The sequence below is a fragment of the Mugil cephalus genome, chromosome 1 (genome assembly GCF_022458985.1).
Source record: "Mugil cephalus isolate CIBA_MC_2020 chromosome 1, CIBA_Mcephalus_1.1, whole genome shotgun sequence".
Classification (NCBI taxonomy): Eukaryota; Metazoa; Chordata; class Actinopteri; order Mugiliformes; family Mugilidae; genus Mugil; species Mugil cephalus.
In genome coordinates this window covers 46,611,167-46,627,612 of record NC_061770.1, presented here as the reverse complement: position 1 = coordinate 46,627,612, position 16,446 = coordinate 46,611,167, and the positions used below count along the sequence as shown (strand labels likewise).

The 16,446-nt window shown below is 42.4% G+C and overlaps 1 protein-coding gene and 2 long non-coding RNA genes across 6 annotated transcripts; 1 reads left to right on the top strand and 2 right to left on the bottom strand.

The window, feature by feature from the left end:
- Positions 1-103: 103 nt before the first annotated feature.
- LOC125019452 lies at positions 104-6,485 on the bottom strand. Of its 4 annotated transcripts, none has more exons than XR_007114065.1 (5): positions 5,516-6,094; positions 5,365-5,419; positions 5,156-5,247; positions 240-398; positions 104-143 (listed from the first exon to the last, which is right to left on the bottom strand). It is a non-coding gene; the product is annotated as an uncharacterized LOC125019452 (long non-coding RNA). The 4 variants fall into 4 exon arrangements; XR_007114067.1 differs by lacking the exon at positions 104-143 and adding an exon at positions 6,469-6,485 and having other exon boundaries at positions 261-398; positions 5,516-5,674; XR_007114069.1 differs by lacking the exon at positions 104-143 and having other exon boundaries at positions 261-409; positions 5,516-6,099.
- Positions 6,486-9,892: 3,407 nt separating this feature from the next.
- Positions 9,893-11,070, top strand: LOC124998751. The gene is made up of 2 exons (XR_007111116.1): positions 9,893-10,572; positions 10,793-11,070. It is a non-coding gene; the product is annotated as an uncharacterized LOC124998751 (long non-coding RNA).
- A 2,344-nt stretch (positions 11,071-13,414) lies between these two features.
- LOC124997981 (N-lysine methyltransferase KMT5A-like) lies at positions 13,415-15,546 on the bottom strand. Its single transcript, XM_047572480.1, has 4 exons — positions 15,337-15,546; positions 15,014-15,232; positions 14,504-14,918; positions 13,415-14,371 (listed from the first exon to the last, which is right to left on the bottom strand). The coding sequence occupies exons 1-3, from the start codon at positions 15,485-15,487 to the stop codon at positions 14,521-14,523; spliced, it is 768 nt and encodes a 255-aa protein (XP_047428436.1). The 5' UTR covers positions 15,488-15,546; the 3' UTR covers positions 13,415-14,371; positions 14,504-14,520.
- Between the last annotated feature and the right edge of the window lie 900 nt (positions 15,547-16,446).

Genomic DNA, 16,446 nt, shown 5'->3' with positions numbered 1-16,446 from the left:
AAAAAAATTCATGTGGAAAAGGCAGTAACTAGATAAGCATGTGGACTGTAAAAAAAGAAGGAAAGACACAGTGTTAATTACTGCCATTACCGAGGTAAGTGGCGGCTTATCCTTGTTCACCTCGTTCAGGTCGTTCAGGTCACCTGGCAGAGGCAGACAATATAAAAAAAAAATCATGTGGAAAAGGCAGTAACTAGATAAGCATGTGGGACTGTAATAAAAAAGAAGGAAAGACACACTGTTAATTACTGCCATGTACAGGGGGTAAGCATGGGGCTTATCTTTGTTCGCCGCGTTCAGGTCGTTCAGGTTGGCAGAGGCCCTAGGCCTTTGTGGCCTGCACCCCTCTCATCAATAGGAATCTTCACAATTTCACTCCTCCTCCAAACTCCTGTCACCTGGGAGGAGTCTTCAAATTATCAAAAGACATCTCTTGTTTGCTAACTGTTCAAATATCCATCGTTTAGTGCAGGATATCTTCCAATAACGGTTGATAAGCTAGTAAATTTAGTCTATAAATGTATAGTATAGTGTAGCCATCACCCTTCTATGTCTACCATGTTCATACTTTTTTTACAGAAAAATACTTCATTGGGGAAAACATACACAAACATCAACATAATACATCAACAGCAATCACTTAAATCAACACAACAAAAACTATGTCCATACAATTTACACACACATAGTCTGAACACGTTCATACATACAATTTACAAACGAAACAGTGCTGCAGTTAACGGTTAACCCATACTGCTTCCTAAATGCAGAATGCAGAATAAAGACAAATAAAAAATAAAATAAATAAAAACTTTACTCACATAATAACAAAAGCAACCATTCAAGATCTTTTCTAAAATAGTTTAAGCGTATTCATACACAACCTAAACCGCACTTTAAAACACTGCTAATTGAAAATTAAGACAATTTAGTCAAAAGCAGACTAATTGAACACAATACAATTTTACTAAGCCAAGTCCCCTGAGTCGGGAAGCAGGAGGGGCTTACAAAAAAACTAAATAAAATTCACAGATATTGAAATCTTATGGATAACGTTATAGGACAGGAACATATCTGACATATACACTCTTCTGGGGCGGTGAGTAAGATGAACAAGAGGCCAGTGGTGGGTACTTGCGTTTCAGTACTGCAGGAACAAATTAAAAAATCATTAAAAGCGTACAGTAAGCAGTGGGCGTAAAAAAAAAAGGAGCATGTTAATTCAGCTTACGAGGAAATGCGGATATCTGTTCGTAGTGTACGTCACTGAGAGGAGACAATTTAAAAAACATTGAAGCAGTAACTGATAGCTTGGACGTATAAAAGAAGACACCTGTTATAAATGTAAGGGGGAAGCATGGTTATCTTGTTGCAGCGAGGTCGTCACTGGAGCTAGCTTTAGGCCTGCACTCTAAGATCTTAAATAATTAGCCTCAAAGGCCTTTGTACCTGGGACCTTCAATTATCAAAGAATCCTATTTCATCCTCTCAAACTCGTCACTGAGGATTTAAATCAACATCTCTTTTTCTAACTTTCAAATATCCACGTTTATGCAGATATCTTCCATAACGTTGATAACTAGTAAATTATCTATAAATGTATATTAGTGTAGCCATCACCTTCTATGTCACCATGTTCAACTTTTTTACAAAAAATACTTCATTGGGAAAACATACACAAACATCACATAATACACAACAGCAATCACTTAATCAACACACAAAAACTATGTCCTACAATTACACACACATATCTAACACGTTCATACATACAATTACAACGAAACAGTGCTGCAGTTAACGGTTAACCCATACTGCTTCTAATGCAAATGCAGAATAAAGACAAATAAAAAATAAAATAAATAAAAACTTTACTCACATAATAACAAAAGCAACCATTCAGATGCGGCTTTTCTTCCCTAAAAGTAGGTTGTTAAGCAGTATTCAGACTCTCAGCCTATAGCTCGGCTCTTTCACAAGACACCTGCGCTATATTTGAACAATATAGGACACAGTTAGTGCAAGCAAGCAGGAGCGTAATTGAGTTCTAGCAATACACCGTATATTGCAGCACTAAGCCAAGTCCCCCCTGGTATCTGGAAGGCAGAGGGGCGTTACGCCTACACTAAACTATAAACTAAATTCACTAGCTTATTGACAATACTATTGGAAATACCCGTTAATAGATCAGACACACACAGTCTGACCACTTTCATACATACCACTCTCGGTGGCGGTTGGTAAGGAGCTGAACTGAAGGAGGTGCCTCTTGTGGCTATCTTATCCCGTGTCATCACGAAGAAAGACAATATTAAAAAATTATGGAAAAGGCAGTATAGATAGCATGTGGACTTAAAAAAAAGAAGGAAGACACAGTATTACTGACTTGTACTGGGTAGCATGGGCTTATCTTTTCGGCTTAAAGGTCGAGTAGGAGGCCTAGGCCCATTGTGCTCCCTCTCACAAGATCTCACAATTCCTCCCCTCCAACCCTGCAGGAGTTTCAAATTACAAAATCGTGTATTAAACCATCGTTACGAACCCATAACGTTGATAAAGAATGTCTATAAATATATAACATACTATGCCCATGTCACTTTTTTTACAAAAATACTATTGGAACAACCACACAACTAAATCACAACATAAACAACAACAAAACATTCATACATTTCAAACATACTAACAGTACATACAATTTCAAACGAAACATGGCAGTTCGTTAACCACTGCTCAAATAAAGCAATAAGCAATAAAATAAAATAAAAAAAACTTACTCCATAAACAAGCAACCATCATGGCGTGCTTCTTCCAAGTGTTGTAGCAGTATATGACCTACCTATGCTCCTTTCAAGAGACACGGGCTTATAACAATATTAGGACCGGTAGTGCAAGCAAGCGAGGCGAATTGGTCTAGCAATAACCGTTTTGCAGCACAAGGCCAAGTCCCTGTAGCGGAGGAGGAGGCGTTAGCTCACTAACATAACTAAATTCATACTTTTGCAATATTTTGAAGAACCTTATAATAGACCACAGTTGCCACTCATACACATCTCTGGTGGCGTTGATAGAGTGAGGAAGAGGGCCTCTTGGTGCTATCTTCCCGTTAGTCACTGAGATGTTCAAATATCCATCGTTTAGTGCAGGATATCTTCCAATAACGGTTGATAAGCTAGTAAATTTAGTCTATAAATGTATAGTATAGTGTAGCCATCACCCTTCTATGTCTACCATGTTCATACTTTTTTTACAGAAAAATACTTCATTGGGGAAAACATACACAAACATCAACATAATACATCAACAGCAATCACTTAAATCAACACAACAAAAACTATGTCCATACAATTTACACACACATAGTCTGAACACGTTCATACATACAATTTACAAACGAAACAGTGCTGCAGTTAACGGTTAACCCATACTGCTTCCTAAATGCAGAATGCAGAATAAAGACAAATAAAAAAATAAAATAAATAAAAACTTACTCACATAATAACAAAAGCAACCATTCAAGATGGCGTGCTTTTCTTCCCTAAAAGTAGGTTGTTAAGGCAGTATTCATGACTCGTCAGCCTATAGCTCGGGCTCTTTCACAGAGACACCTGCGGCTATATTTGAACAGATATTAGGACACAGGTTTAGTGCAAGCAAGGCAGGAGGCGTAATTGGAGTTCTAGCAATACACCGTATATTTTGCAGCACTAAGGCCAAGTCCCCCCTGGTAGTCCTGGGAGAGGCAGGAGGGGCGTGTATCGCCTACACTAAACTATAAACTAAATTCACTAGCTTATTGACAATACTTATTGGAAGATACCCGTTAATAGGATCAGGACACACACAGTCTGACCACTTTCATACATACCATCTCTCTGGTGGCGGTTTGAGTAAGGGAGCTGAAGCTGAAGGAGGTGGCCTCTTGTGGTGGGCTTATCCTTATTCGCCGTGTTCAGGTCACCTGGCAGAGAAAGACAATATTAAAAAAAATTCATGTGGAAAAGGCAGTAACTAGATAAGCATGTGGGACTGTAATAAAAAAGAAGGAAAGACACAGTGTTAATTACTGCCATTTTACCGAGGGTAAGTGGCGGCTTATCCTTGTTCACTCCGTCAGGTCGTTCAGGTCACCTGGCAGAGGCAGACAATATTAAAAAAAAAATCATGTGGAAAAGGCAGTAACTAGATAACATTGGGACTGTAATAAAAGAAGAAAGAACACTGTTAATTACTGCCAGTACAGGGTAAGATGGGGCTTATCTTTTTGCCGTTCACGTCAGTTGGCGAGGCCCAGCTTTGTGCCTCACCCCTCTCATCAATAGACTTCACAATTTCACTCCTCCTCCAAACTCCTGTCACCTGGAGGAGTCTTCAAATTATCAAAAGACATCTCTTGTTTGCTAACTGTTCAAATATCCATCGTTTAGTGCAGGATATCTTCCAATAACGGTTGATAAGCTAGTAAATTTAGTCTATAAATGTATAGTATAGTGTAGCCATCACCCTTCTATGTCTACCATGTTCATACTTTTTTTACAGAAAAATACTTCATTGGGGAAAACATACACAAACATCAACATAATACATCAACAGCAATCACTTAAATCAACACAACAAAAACTATGTCCATACAATTTACACACACATAGTCTGAACACGTTCATACATACAATTTACAAACGAAACAGTGCTGCAGTTAACGGTTAACCCATACTGCTTCCTAAATGCAGAATGCAGAATAAAGACAAATAAAAAATAAAATAAATAAAAACTTTACTCACATAATAACAAAAGCAACCATTCAAGATGGCGTGCTTTTCTTCCCTAAAAGTAGGTTGTTAAGGCAGTATTCATGACTCGTCAGCCTATAGCTCGGGCTCTTTCACAGAGACACCTGCGGCTATATTTGAACAGATATTAGGACACAGGTTTAGTGCAAGCAAGGCAGGAGGCGTAATTGGAGTTCTAGCAATACACCGTATATTTTGCAGCACTAAGGCCAAGTCCCCCCTGGTAGTCCTGGGAGAGGCAGGAGGGGCGTGTATCGCCTACACTAAACTCATAAACTAAATTCACTAGCTTATTGACAATACTTATTGGAAGATACCCGTTAATAGGATCAGGACACACACAGTCTGACCACTTTCATACATACCATCTCTCTGGTGGCGGTTGAGTAAGGGAGCTGAAGCTGAAGGAGGTGGCCTCTTGTGGTGGGCTTATCCTTATTCGCCGTGTTCAGGTCACCTGGCAGAAGAAAGACAATATTAAAAAAAATTCATGTGGAAAAGGCAGTAACTAGATAAGCATGTGGGACTGTAATAAAAAAGAAGGAAAGACACAGTGTTAATTACTGCCATTTACCGAGGGTAAGTGGCGGGCTTATCCTTGTTCACCTCGTTCAGGTCGTTCAGGTCACCTGGCAGAGAAAGACAATATTAAAAAAAATTCATGTGGAAAAGGCAGTAACTAGATAAGCATGTGGGACTGTAATAAAAAAGAAGGAAAGACACACTGTTAATTACTGCCATGTACAGGGGGTAAGCATGGGGCTTATCTTTGTTCGCCGCGTTCAGGTCGTTCAGGTTGGCAGAGGCCCTAGGCCTTTGTGGCCTGCACCCCTCTCATCAATAGGAATCTTCACAATTTCACTCCTCCTCCAAACTCCTGTCACCTGGGAGGAGTCTTCAAATTATCAAAAGACATCTCTTGTTTGCTAACTGTTCAAATATCCATCGTTTAGTGCAGGATATCTTCCAATAACGGTTGATAAGCTAGTAAATTTAGTCTATAAATGTATAGTATAGTGTAGCCATCACCCTTCTATGTCTACCATGTTCATACTTTTTTTACAGAAAAATACTTCATTGGGGAAAACATACACAAACATCAACATAATACATCAACAGCAATCACTTAAATCAACACAACAAAAACTATGTCCATACAATTTACACACACATAGTCTGAACACGTTCATACATACAATTTACAAACGAAACAGTGCTGCAGTTAACGGTTAACCCATACTGCTTCCTAAATGCAGAATGCAGAATAAAGACAAATAAAAAATAAAATAAATAAAAACTTTACTCACATAATAACAAAAGCAACCATTCAAGATGGCGTGCTTTTCTTCCCTAAAGTAGTTTGTTAAGGCAGTATTCATGACTCGTCAGCCTATAGCTCGGGCTCTTTCACAGAGACACCTGCGGCTATATTTGAACAGATATTAGGACACAGGTTTAGTGCAAGCAAGGCAGGAGGCGTAATTGGAGTTCTAGCAATACACCGTAAATTTTGCAGCACTAAGGCCAAGTCCCCCCTGTAGTCCTGGGGAGAGGCAGGAGGGGCGTGTATCGCCTACACTAAACTATAAACTAAATTCACTAGCTTATTGACAATACTTATTGGAAGATACCCGTTAATAGGATCAGGACACACACAGTCGACCACTTTCATACATACCATCTCTCTGGTGGCGGATTGAGTAAGGGAGCTGAAGCTGAAGGAGGTGGCCTCTTGTGGTGGGCTTATCCTATTCGCCGTGTTCAGGTCACCTGGCAGAGAAAGACAATATTAAAAAAAATTCACGTGGAAAAGGCAGTAACTAGATAAGCGTGTGGGACTGTAATAAAAAAAAAAAAAAAAGGAAAGACACAGTGTTAATTGCTGCCATCTACCAGGGGTAAGTGGTGGGTTTATCTGTTCACCCGTTCAGGTCGTTCAGGTCACCTGGAGAGGCAGAAACAATATTAAAAAAAAAATCATGTGAAAAAAAGGTCAGTAACTAATAAGCATGTGGGACTGTTAAAATAAAAAAAGAAGGAAAGACACACTTTTAAATTTCTGCCAGTACAGGGGTAAACATGGGGCCTTATCTTTGTTCGCCGCGTTCAGGTCGTTCAGGTTGGCAGAGGCCCTAGGCCTTGTGCCTGCAACCCCTTCCCTCAATTTGGAAAACTACCAATTTCAAATCCTCCTCCAAACTCCTGTCACCTGGAGGAGTCTTCAAATATCAAAAGACATCTCTTGTTTGCTAACTGTTCAAATATCATCCGTTTTGTGCAGGAAAACTCAATAACGTTGATAAAGCAGTAAATTTAGTCTATAAATTATAGTATAGTGTAGCCATCACCCACTATGTTACCATGTTCATACTTTTTTTACAGAAAAATACTTCATTGGGGAAAAAAAATACACAAAACACAACATAATTTCATCAACAGCAATCAATTAAAATCAAACACAACAAAAACTATGTCCATACAATTTTACACCACAATGTCTGAACACGTTCAAAACAACCCAAATTTTAAAAAAGAAACATGTGCTGCAGTTAACATTTAACCCCTACTGCTTCCTAAATGCAATCAGAATAAAACAAATAAAAAATAAAATAAATAAAAACTTTTACTCACATAATAACAAAAGCCCAAACCATTCAAGAGGCGTGCTTTCTTCCTAAAAGTAGGTTGTTAAGGCAGTATTCAGATGTCCCGCCTATAGCTCGGGCTCTTTCACAGAGACACCTGCCCCCTATATTTAACAGATATTAGACACAGGGTTTAGTGAAGCAAGAGGAGGCTATTGGAGTTCTACAATACACCTATATTTTGCAGCACTAAGGCCAAGTCCCCCCTGGTAGTCCTGGGGAAGGCAGGAGGGCGTGTATCCCTCACTAAACCCAAATAACTAAATTCACTAGCTTATTACAATACCTTTGAATATACCCGTTTAAAGATCAGGACAAAACCATCTGACCACTTTCATACATAACCACCTCTGGTGGCGGTTGAGTAAGGAGCCTGAAGCTGAAAGAGGTTTGGGCCCCTTGTGTGGGCTTTTCCTAATTCCCCCGTGTTCAGGTCACCTGGCAGAGGCAGACAATATTAAAAAAAATTCATGTGGAAAGGCCCGGGTTTAACTAGATAACATTGGGACGTAATAAAAAAAAAAAGACACAGTGTTAATTACTGCCATTTACCGAGGGTAAGGCGGGCTTATCCTTGTTCACCTCGTTCAGTCCGTTCAGGTCACCTGGCAAGAGCAGACAATAATTAAAAAAAAAAAACATGTGGAAAAGGCAAATAACTAGAATCAAGCCATGGGACTGAATAAAAAAGAGGAAAGACACAAATGTTAATTAAATGCCATGTAACAGGGGGTAAGCAGGGGCTTTTTCTTTTCGCCCGTTCAGTCTTCAGGTGGCAAGGCCTAAGGCCTTTGTGCCCCGCAACCCCCTCTCATCAATAGAATCTTCAACAATTTCATCCCCCTCCAAACTCCTGTCACCTGGAGATCTTTCAAATTATCAAAAAATCTCTTGTTTTGCTAACTTTTTCAAATATCCATCGTTTAGTGCAGATTCTTCCAATAAAGGTTGAAAAGCTAGTAAATTTAGTCTAAAATGTATTAGTGTAGCCACAAACCCCTTTTTATGTCTACCAATTTATACTTTTTTACCAGAAAAATACTCATTAAGGGGAAAACATACAAAACATCAACATAAAACCAACAGCAATCACTTAAATCAACACAACAAAAACATGTCATCACAATTTACAACACAAAAGTCTGAACACGTTTTATCATACAATTTACCCAAAAGAACAGTGCTGCAGTATAACGTTAACCCATTACTGCTTCCTAAATGCGAATGCAGAATAAAGACAATATAAAATAAAATAAATAAAAACTTTACTCACATAAACACAAAGCAACCATTCAAGATGGCGTCCTTTCTTCCCAAAAAGTAGGTTGTTAAAGGCAAGTATTCATGACTCGCAGCCTATACTCGGGTTTTCACAAAAAAACACCTGCGTATATTTGAACAGATATTGGACACAGTAAGTGCAAGCAAGGCAGGAGGCGAATTGGAGTTCTAGCAATACACCGTAAAATTTTGCAGCACTAAGGCCAAGTCCCCCCTGGTAGTCCTGGGAGAGGCAGGAGGGCGTTAAACCCCCTACACTAACTATAAACTAATTCACTAGCTTATTGACAATACTATTGGAAAAATACCCTTAATAGATCAGGACACACACAGTCTACCACTTTTCATACATAACCTCTCCTTTGGGGCGAATGAGTAAGGAGCTGAAGCTGAAGGGTGGGCCCCTTTTTGTGGCTTATTTCCCTTTTTCGCCCGTTTTCAGGTCACCTGGCAGAGAAGACCCAAAATTAAAAAAAATTCATTGGGAAAAATAAAATAATGAACAGGGAAAAAAAAAAAAAAAAACGGGCAAAGATAAGCCCCATGCTACCCCTGTACATGGCAGTAATTAACCTGTGTCTTTCCTTCTTTTTTATTACAGTCCCACATGCTTATCTAGTTACTGCCTTTTCCACATGAATTTTTTTTAATATTGTCTTTCTCTGCCAGGTGACCTGAACACGGCGAATAAGGATAAGCCCACCACAAGAGGCCACCTCCTTCAGCTTCAGCTCCCTTACTCAACCGCCACCAGAGAGATGGTATGTATGAAAGTGGTCAGACTGTGTGTGTCCTGATCCTATTAACGGGTATCTTCCAATAAGTATTGTCAATAAGCTAGTGAATTTAGTTTATAGTTTAGTGTAGGCGATAAACGCCCCTCCTGCCTCTCCCCAGGACTACCAGGGGGGACTTGGCCTTAGTGCTGCAAAATATACGGTGTATTGCTAGAACTCCAATTACGCCTCCTGCCTTGCTTGCACTAAACCTGTGTCCTAATATCTGTTCAAATATAGCCGCAGGTGTCTCTGTGAAAGAGCCCGAGCTATAGGCTGACGAGTCATGAATACTGCCTTAACAACCTACTTTTAGGGAAGAAAAGCACACCATCTTGAATGGTTGCTTTTGTTGTTATGTGAGTAAAGTTTTTATTTTTTTTATTTTTTATTTGTCTTTTCCCTCCCCTTTTCCCTTGTATAGTGTAGTGTATATTCAGTGTACATTAAACAGAAGGATATCATGCTACTGTGATCTTGTCTTTTATTTCTGAATGTGTTTGAGTTCCCCATTTTATTTCCACTGTTCAGTGACAGACACAGAGACTGCATGCTTTTAAATAATACACAGGTAACAGACATTAGACCTCGACATACTTTAATAGTCCACAAGCAAATTAATTACAGTAGCTTTGTTGCACATACAAGTAAACCCTTGTAAAACCACAAAAAGAGACAATTACAGAGCTTCATAGAGAGCCATGGCCACCTGGTCTATCTAGTCTTTATGTTGAGCCAAGCTGACTGAAAAAAGTCCCACATGCTTGTCTAGTTACTGCATTTTCCACGTGTAACAGGCCAGGCCATGTTTAAACAACGAAGCAAATCAGTGTGGAATCAGTGACAAGGTGAACAAAGATAAGCCCAACACATGCACTGCAGAGTCACCTCATTATGGGACCAAAACAGAGAGAGGTTTAGAATTTACAGAGCCCCATCTGCAGTGAAATCGTGAAGATTCCTATTGATGAGAGTGGTGTAGGGGACAAAACTTACAAAATGACCTGGACAAGGCGAATAAGGATAAGCCCAACACATGCCCTGCAGAGTCACCTCATTATGGGACCACAACAGAGAGAGGTTTAGAATTTACAGAGCCCCATCTGCAGTGAAATCGTGAAGATTCCTATTGATGAAAGTGGTGTAGGGACCAGGGCCTAGGCCATGAATAAACAACCGAGCAAATGGGTGGAATTGCGTGGAATCAATGCTCACTGCACCTCTCTGAGCAGCAGACATACATACAAAGACATTGGTGGACTGGTGGAGGTGGACAGGGGAGCTCCCAAAACAGAGAGAGGTTTAGAATTTACAGAGCCCCATCTGCAGTGAAATCGTGAAGATTCCTATTGATGAGAGTGGTGTAGGGGACAAAACTTACAGAACGACCTGGACAAGGCGAACAAAGATAAGCCCAACACATGCCCTGCAGAGTCACCTCATTATGGGACCAAAACAGAGAGAGGTTTAGAATTTACAGAGCCCCATCTGCAGTGAAATCGTGAAGATTCCTATTGATGAGAGTGGTGTAGGGGACAAAACTTACAGAACAACCTGGACAAGGCGAACAAAGATAAGCCCAAACATGGCCTGTTGTAATGTCTGCTGTCAAGAGAGGGTGCAGTGAGCACTGATTGCTCACTGCACCCTCTCTTGGACAGCAGACATACATACAAAGACATTGGTGGACTGGGGGAGGGGACAGGGCTCCCAAAACAGAGAGAGGTTTAGAATTTACAGAGCCCCATCTGCAGTGAAATCGTGAAGATTCCTATTGATGAGAGTGGTGTAGGGGACAAAACTTAAAGTTCGACCTGGACAAGGTGAACGAAGATAAGCCCAACACATGCCCTGTATGTATGTCTGCTGTCCAAGAGAGGGTGCAGTGAGCACTGATTGCTCACTGCACCCTCTCTTGGACAGCAGACATACATACAAAGACATTGGTGGACTGGGGGAGGGGACAGGGCTCCCAAAACAGAGAGAGGTTTAGAATTTACAGAGCCCCATCTGCAGTGAAATCGTGAAGATTCCTATTGATGAGAGTGGTGTAGGGGACAAAACTTACACAACGACACATGCTTTGAGGAGTCACCTCCTTCAGCACCAGCTCGCATACTCAACCGCCACCACAGACAGAGCTGGCCTCTTGGAGGTGAAAAATAACAACCCATCCAGAGACATTGGTGGACTGGTGGAGGGGACATGGGAGCTCCCAAAACAGAGAGAGGTTTAGAATATACAGAGCCCCATCTGCAGTGAAATCGTGAAGATTCCTATTGATGAGAGTGGTGTAGGGGACAAAACTTACAAAACGACCTGGATAAGGCGAATAAGGATAAGCCCAACACATGCCCTGAGGAATCAGTGCTCACTGCACCCTCTCTTGGACAGCAGACATACATACAAAGACACTGGTGGACTGGTGGAGGAAACAGAGGAGCTCCCTCTCTCTAAACTGGAGTTACATGAGATTCCAGCTGCAGTCTGTCCCCCCTGAAAATGCCTTTAACACAGAGATCAAAACATGTCTCTGTGTTTAAGGCATCTTCAGGGGGGGACAGACTGCAGCTGGAATCGTCACCTCATGTAACTCCAGTTTAGAGAGAGGGAGGTCACCTGTCCCCTCCACCAGTCCACCAATGTGTCCGCTGCTATCTGATAGAGGGCGCAGTGAGCACCGATTCCAAGTCGGACTGAAAATTCGAATGTTTTCATTGCCCAAGAACGAAAGTCTGAGGTTTGAAGACCAATGTGTTAATTGCTCCTGAATGATCAGAAGCACGCCGAGGGCTTTGATGAGAACCTCTTCGAGCTGCATTGAGAATGGGCCGTGTAGTGAGCCACACCAGTCTGCTGCTCCTGCTCCTTCAGATGGTTCAATGTTGGCATCTCCAGTTCCAAGCGGCAAAGGAGGGTTGGCAATCTCCAGTTCCATAGCGGCAAAGGAGGGTTGGCAATCTCCAGTTCCAAGCGCAAGGAGGGTTGGCAATCTCCAGTTCCAAAGCTGCAAAGGAGGGTTGGCAATCTCCAGTTCCAAAGCGGCAAAGGAGGGTTGGCAATCTCCAGTTCCAAAGCTGCAAAGGAGGGTTGGCAATCTCCAGTTCCAAAGCTGCAAAGGAGCACAAAACCATTCACTCTCAGCACTGAATGATTTCATTATCTCTTAATCATATCTATTTATTGAATGCAAGGCTCAGTATACGTCATTAACCCCTAACCCTCTTGATCTGCACAGTGGCCTCCTGTTGTTACTATGCTTACTACAAATAATAAAAAACAAAAGAATGAACACAAAGTGCACTTTATTCTCTCATTTTAATTGTTAAGACCAACAGAAATCTTCCCATGTGGACAAGATCCTTCTAAAGTAAATCCTCCTCTCTGGTGTCACATCAGTGCAGCAGGATACATGTGCTTGTCGTCAACTCTGCATATTGTCAAAGTGACTCAGTATTTTATGAATGGTAATATTAATAAAATATATTACAAATATTTTCTCAGCCATGTGTTTCGCATCAGGCCTCACTGGGAGTTCACTCATAGGACTTTCACACGGGCAGCGCTCTGCGCCGGTTCCGGTTCCCGAGCCAAGTTTCGAACCGGCCGGCGCATTCAGAGGGTAAAAATAACGAGGGTTTTAACGTAACGTTATAAGTTGCATTAAATATCCGTTGTGTTGCTGCGTTGTGTTAGCTAACAGCAGCCATGTGCGTCTTGGCTATAGTACGTTACGTCTGTAAAGTATCGGTCTTTATATACTTTTTACATACCTCTCGTTCCACCTCTCCTACATCTTCTCGTCATCGGCAGGTGATGGATGCTTGACTGCTGGGTGCAAACAAAAGTCTGTAGCAACAGGACCAAAGCCCGCGGACACTCACCGCATGCGAGCAGCCATTTTGTCTAATTTTTTTTTTTCTTGCCGTCGCCGTGGAAACAGTGACGTCCTTCCTCCCACTAAACTGGGGTTACGTGAGGTGACGATTCCAGCTGCAGTCTGTTCCCCCTGGCCTGATTTTACCCTTTAAAGTTTAAATATTGTGTTTATTTTACTCTTAGAATAGAATATTTTTATTTCTTGTCTTTCCCTCTCTTTTCCCCCAAGTATAATGAAACGTAGAGTTGTTTTTCCATGAAATTGTATTTATTGTATCAGGGGATGTCCACACACAATGAAATAAAAAGTACAACTAAATATACTTGTATCAGAAAATACGTAAGACAGTTTGGGGACAAGGGGTTCACACATGATAAAATACACACAACGTAACATGGGATCAATGGTTGATACTGAGGGTAAAAAGATGGCCATGCTTCATCTAGGAAGCATTTTCCTGGCTATCAATTGGAACAATGCAGGGTAATTGTTTTGTCTCAAGAGTCTCAAGATGACTGAGAACATAAATCCAACTGCACGGGTGGATGATCCCATATTGAGTTTGTAGCTCCACTGGTGGGAAACACTGAACTCCAGTCCAGAGGCACTCACGAGAAGTTGGAGGAGAGACAGAGAGAGAGAGAGATAGAGAGAGAGACAGAGAGATACTGGTTAGAAGGGAGACCTCACAGTGAGTATACAGGATTTTCTCTCCGTTCTGGTTCAGTCTCACCTCTGTTCAGACCACAGATCCAGAGTGATCTACTGGTCACAGACACAGGACTCCAGGACTCCAGGGCCACAAGAAGGGGGAGGAGAGAGGGAGAGACATAGGTTAACATGCTATTCAGCAGGAGCACAGAATTGATAAGAAATTGTGTAAATGTCCACCATACACACCTGTATTGTGCTGGAGCAAGTGTCCAACCATTCCAGCTGCAGCCTGCCCTCCTCACCCAAAACTTCACATGCCCCGGTCAAAATGGATCTGTGTGTTTACTGCCATGTCGTGGGTGTTCAGAGGGGAGAAAGAGGGACACACAGGGGTTAACATGATGTACAGCAGTAGCAGCACGGACTTGAAGTCTGAACGTGACTAGTAACAGAAAACAAATGATATAAATGCCTCACCACTGTACAGTGCTGGATCAAGAATCCAGCCATTCCAGGTCCAGTCCTTCCCCTGCGAATGACTGCCTGCACACGCCGTAGTCGAAGCGGATCTCCTCACCCACTTCGATGTCCCTGCTGGCCAGGAGGAGGATGGTGTCTGTTTCTCCTTGGGGAAGCTTTAGTTTGCAGCGACGGGGCTTTGCGTTGAACCTTTTCTTCGAGTGGTTCATGAGCCGTCCCACTGTCTCCGTGTGCGGATGACACTCACAGGGGAACGTCTGGGCGTCCACGCAGAGCTCTTGAAAGAAGAAAAGGTAGCCCATCTCGTTGTCCATGCTCTGCATCATTCTCTTCCCCTCTGCCTTCGTGATTACCCTGCCATGGTAATCGCAGATTACGGAGCCCTTTGAAAACCGCTTGGTGGCAACAACTCCTGTGGGCAAAGGGAGGTGAGATTAATGAGGCTGTTCACAATATGATTGCATTTGTGTTAGGCTTTGACTGTGCTCACAAGACATTTGCACATACCTTTCCCCTTTGGCTCACCAAAATCCTTGATGGCCAGACCTGACCACTTCTGAGTGGTGACCTTCTTCATGATGATTGGGTCACTTTCCACCTGTGTCTGAGTGGGTGGACACCACTTGGACACCACCAGCTGTGCTTGGGGAGTGTTGCCACTCCAGCCCTCCTTCTCCATGCGCCTTGCCACAGTCTGAACCGTGGGTGCTCGTCTCACAAACACGGCTGTAAAAGAGGAGAGGACATTCACATTAAAGTTTCACACTTGTGAGCTGTAGATGTCATGTATACCCAACCTAATCATTGACTGTCTACGTATTTACACTTACACAAGAGATGCTCCTCCCGCATGCCACGCTGCATAACCCTCCACTTGTCATACAGCACACGGCCTTCACTGAACCCAGCACTGACTCTGATCCGCTTGCAGGGAGGCCGCCCATTCAGTGTTACTGGGAATTTGGAGAGAAACGCTGTCATGTTCTCCGTTTCTTCCTCTCCCGAATCAGTCTCTTCCTCTCTGCCTCTCTTCTGTGACGGACCAGCCCTCCCATCAGTTGAATCCTCAGAAGAAGATCTGCAAGATTAAAAAGGTTTCAAGGTTAACCACTGACAATCAGGTCAGACCTCTGTAAGGCAAATAATGACTCAATGTTGTGTGTTTCAGGCCACCATGCATACCCTCTTAAGATCTGCAGCAGGTTGCTAGTGAAAACAGTCTCGTGAAGTGTCCTCATCCGATAATGTTGCTTTGCACCGGAGGTTGACTGGGCCATGTAGTGCGCCACACCAGACTGCTGCTCCTCTGTGCAGGTGTTGGCCGCCTCCGTTTCCACAACCCTCCTGATCTCCCGACTCGTCACGTTCTCACATTTGTAGCTGGAATGGAGCAGAAATCTCAGATGACACATCCACTCACTGCACTGAATGATTTCATTTTCTCTTTCTCTCCCCAACCCTCTTGGTCTGCACAGTACACACAGCACATGCATGGCCTCCTGTTGTTACTTACTACTCGTGCAGACGAGCCACATCATTGGTGGCACTCGCAATGGGCCGGCCCCATTTGGACAGGAAAAATCTGCCTTCCTCGTCTACTTCTGGGTCGATGGACTTTGGGCGGATGTGCTCAAAATATGCCTGAAATATCTGTGGAGACAGAATATGAATGAAGTTAATGTCTGTGGAGTTGCTAAATGTGTCGCTGTAACACATGGTGAGCCATTTCAGCCTGTTAGAGAACTTACCGCCTCCTCCTCCTCCCCAGTCAGGGCAAATGTGGCTATTTGCATCGTGGCCGTCTTGTGCCTGCTGACACCAATGCAGACTCTGCCATCAGAATTCTTCCTGTCCAACCACTCTGCTGCCTGGAAAACACAGAAGACAAGGTGTGAATTACAGACATCAAGAATCAAGAGACTATATTGTGTAAACACAAT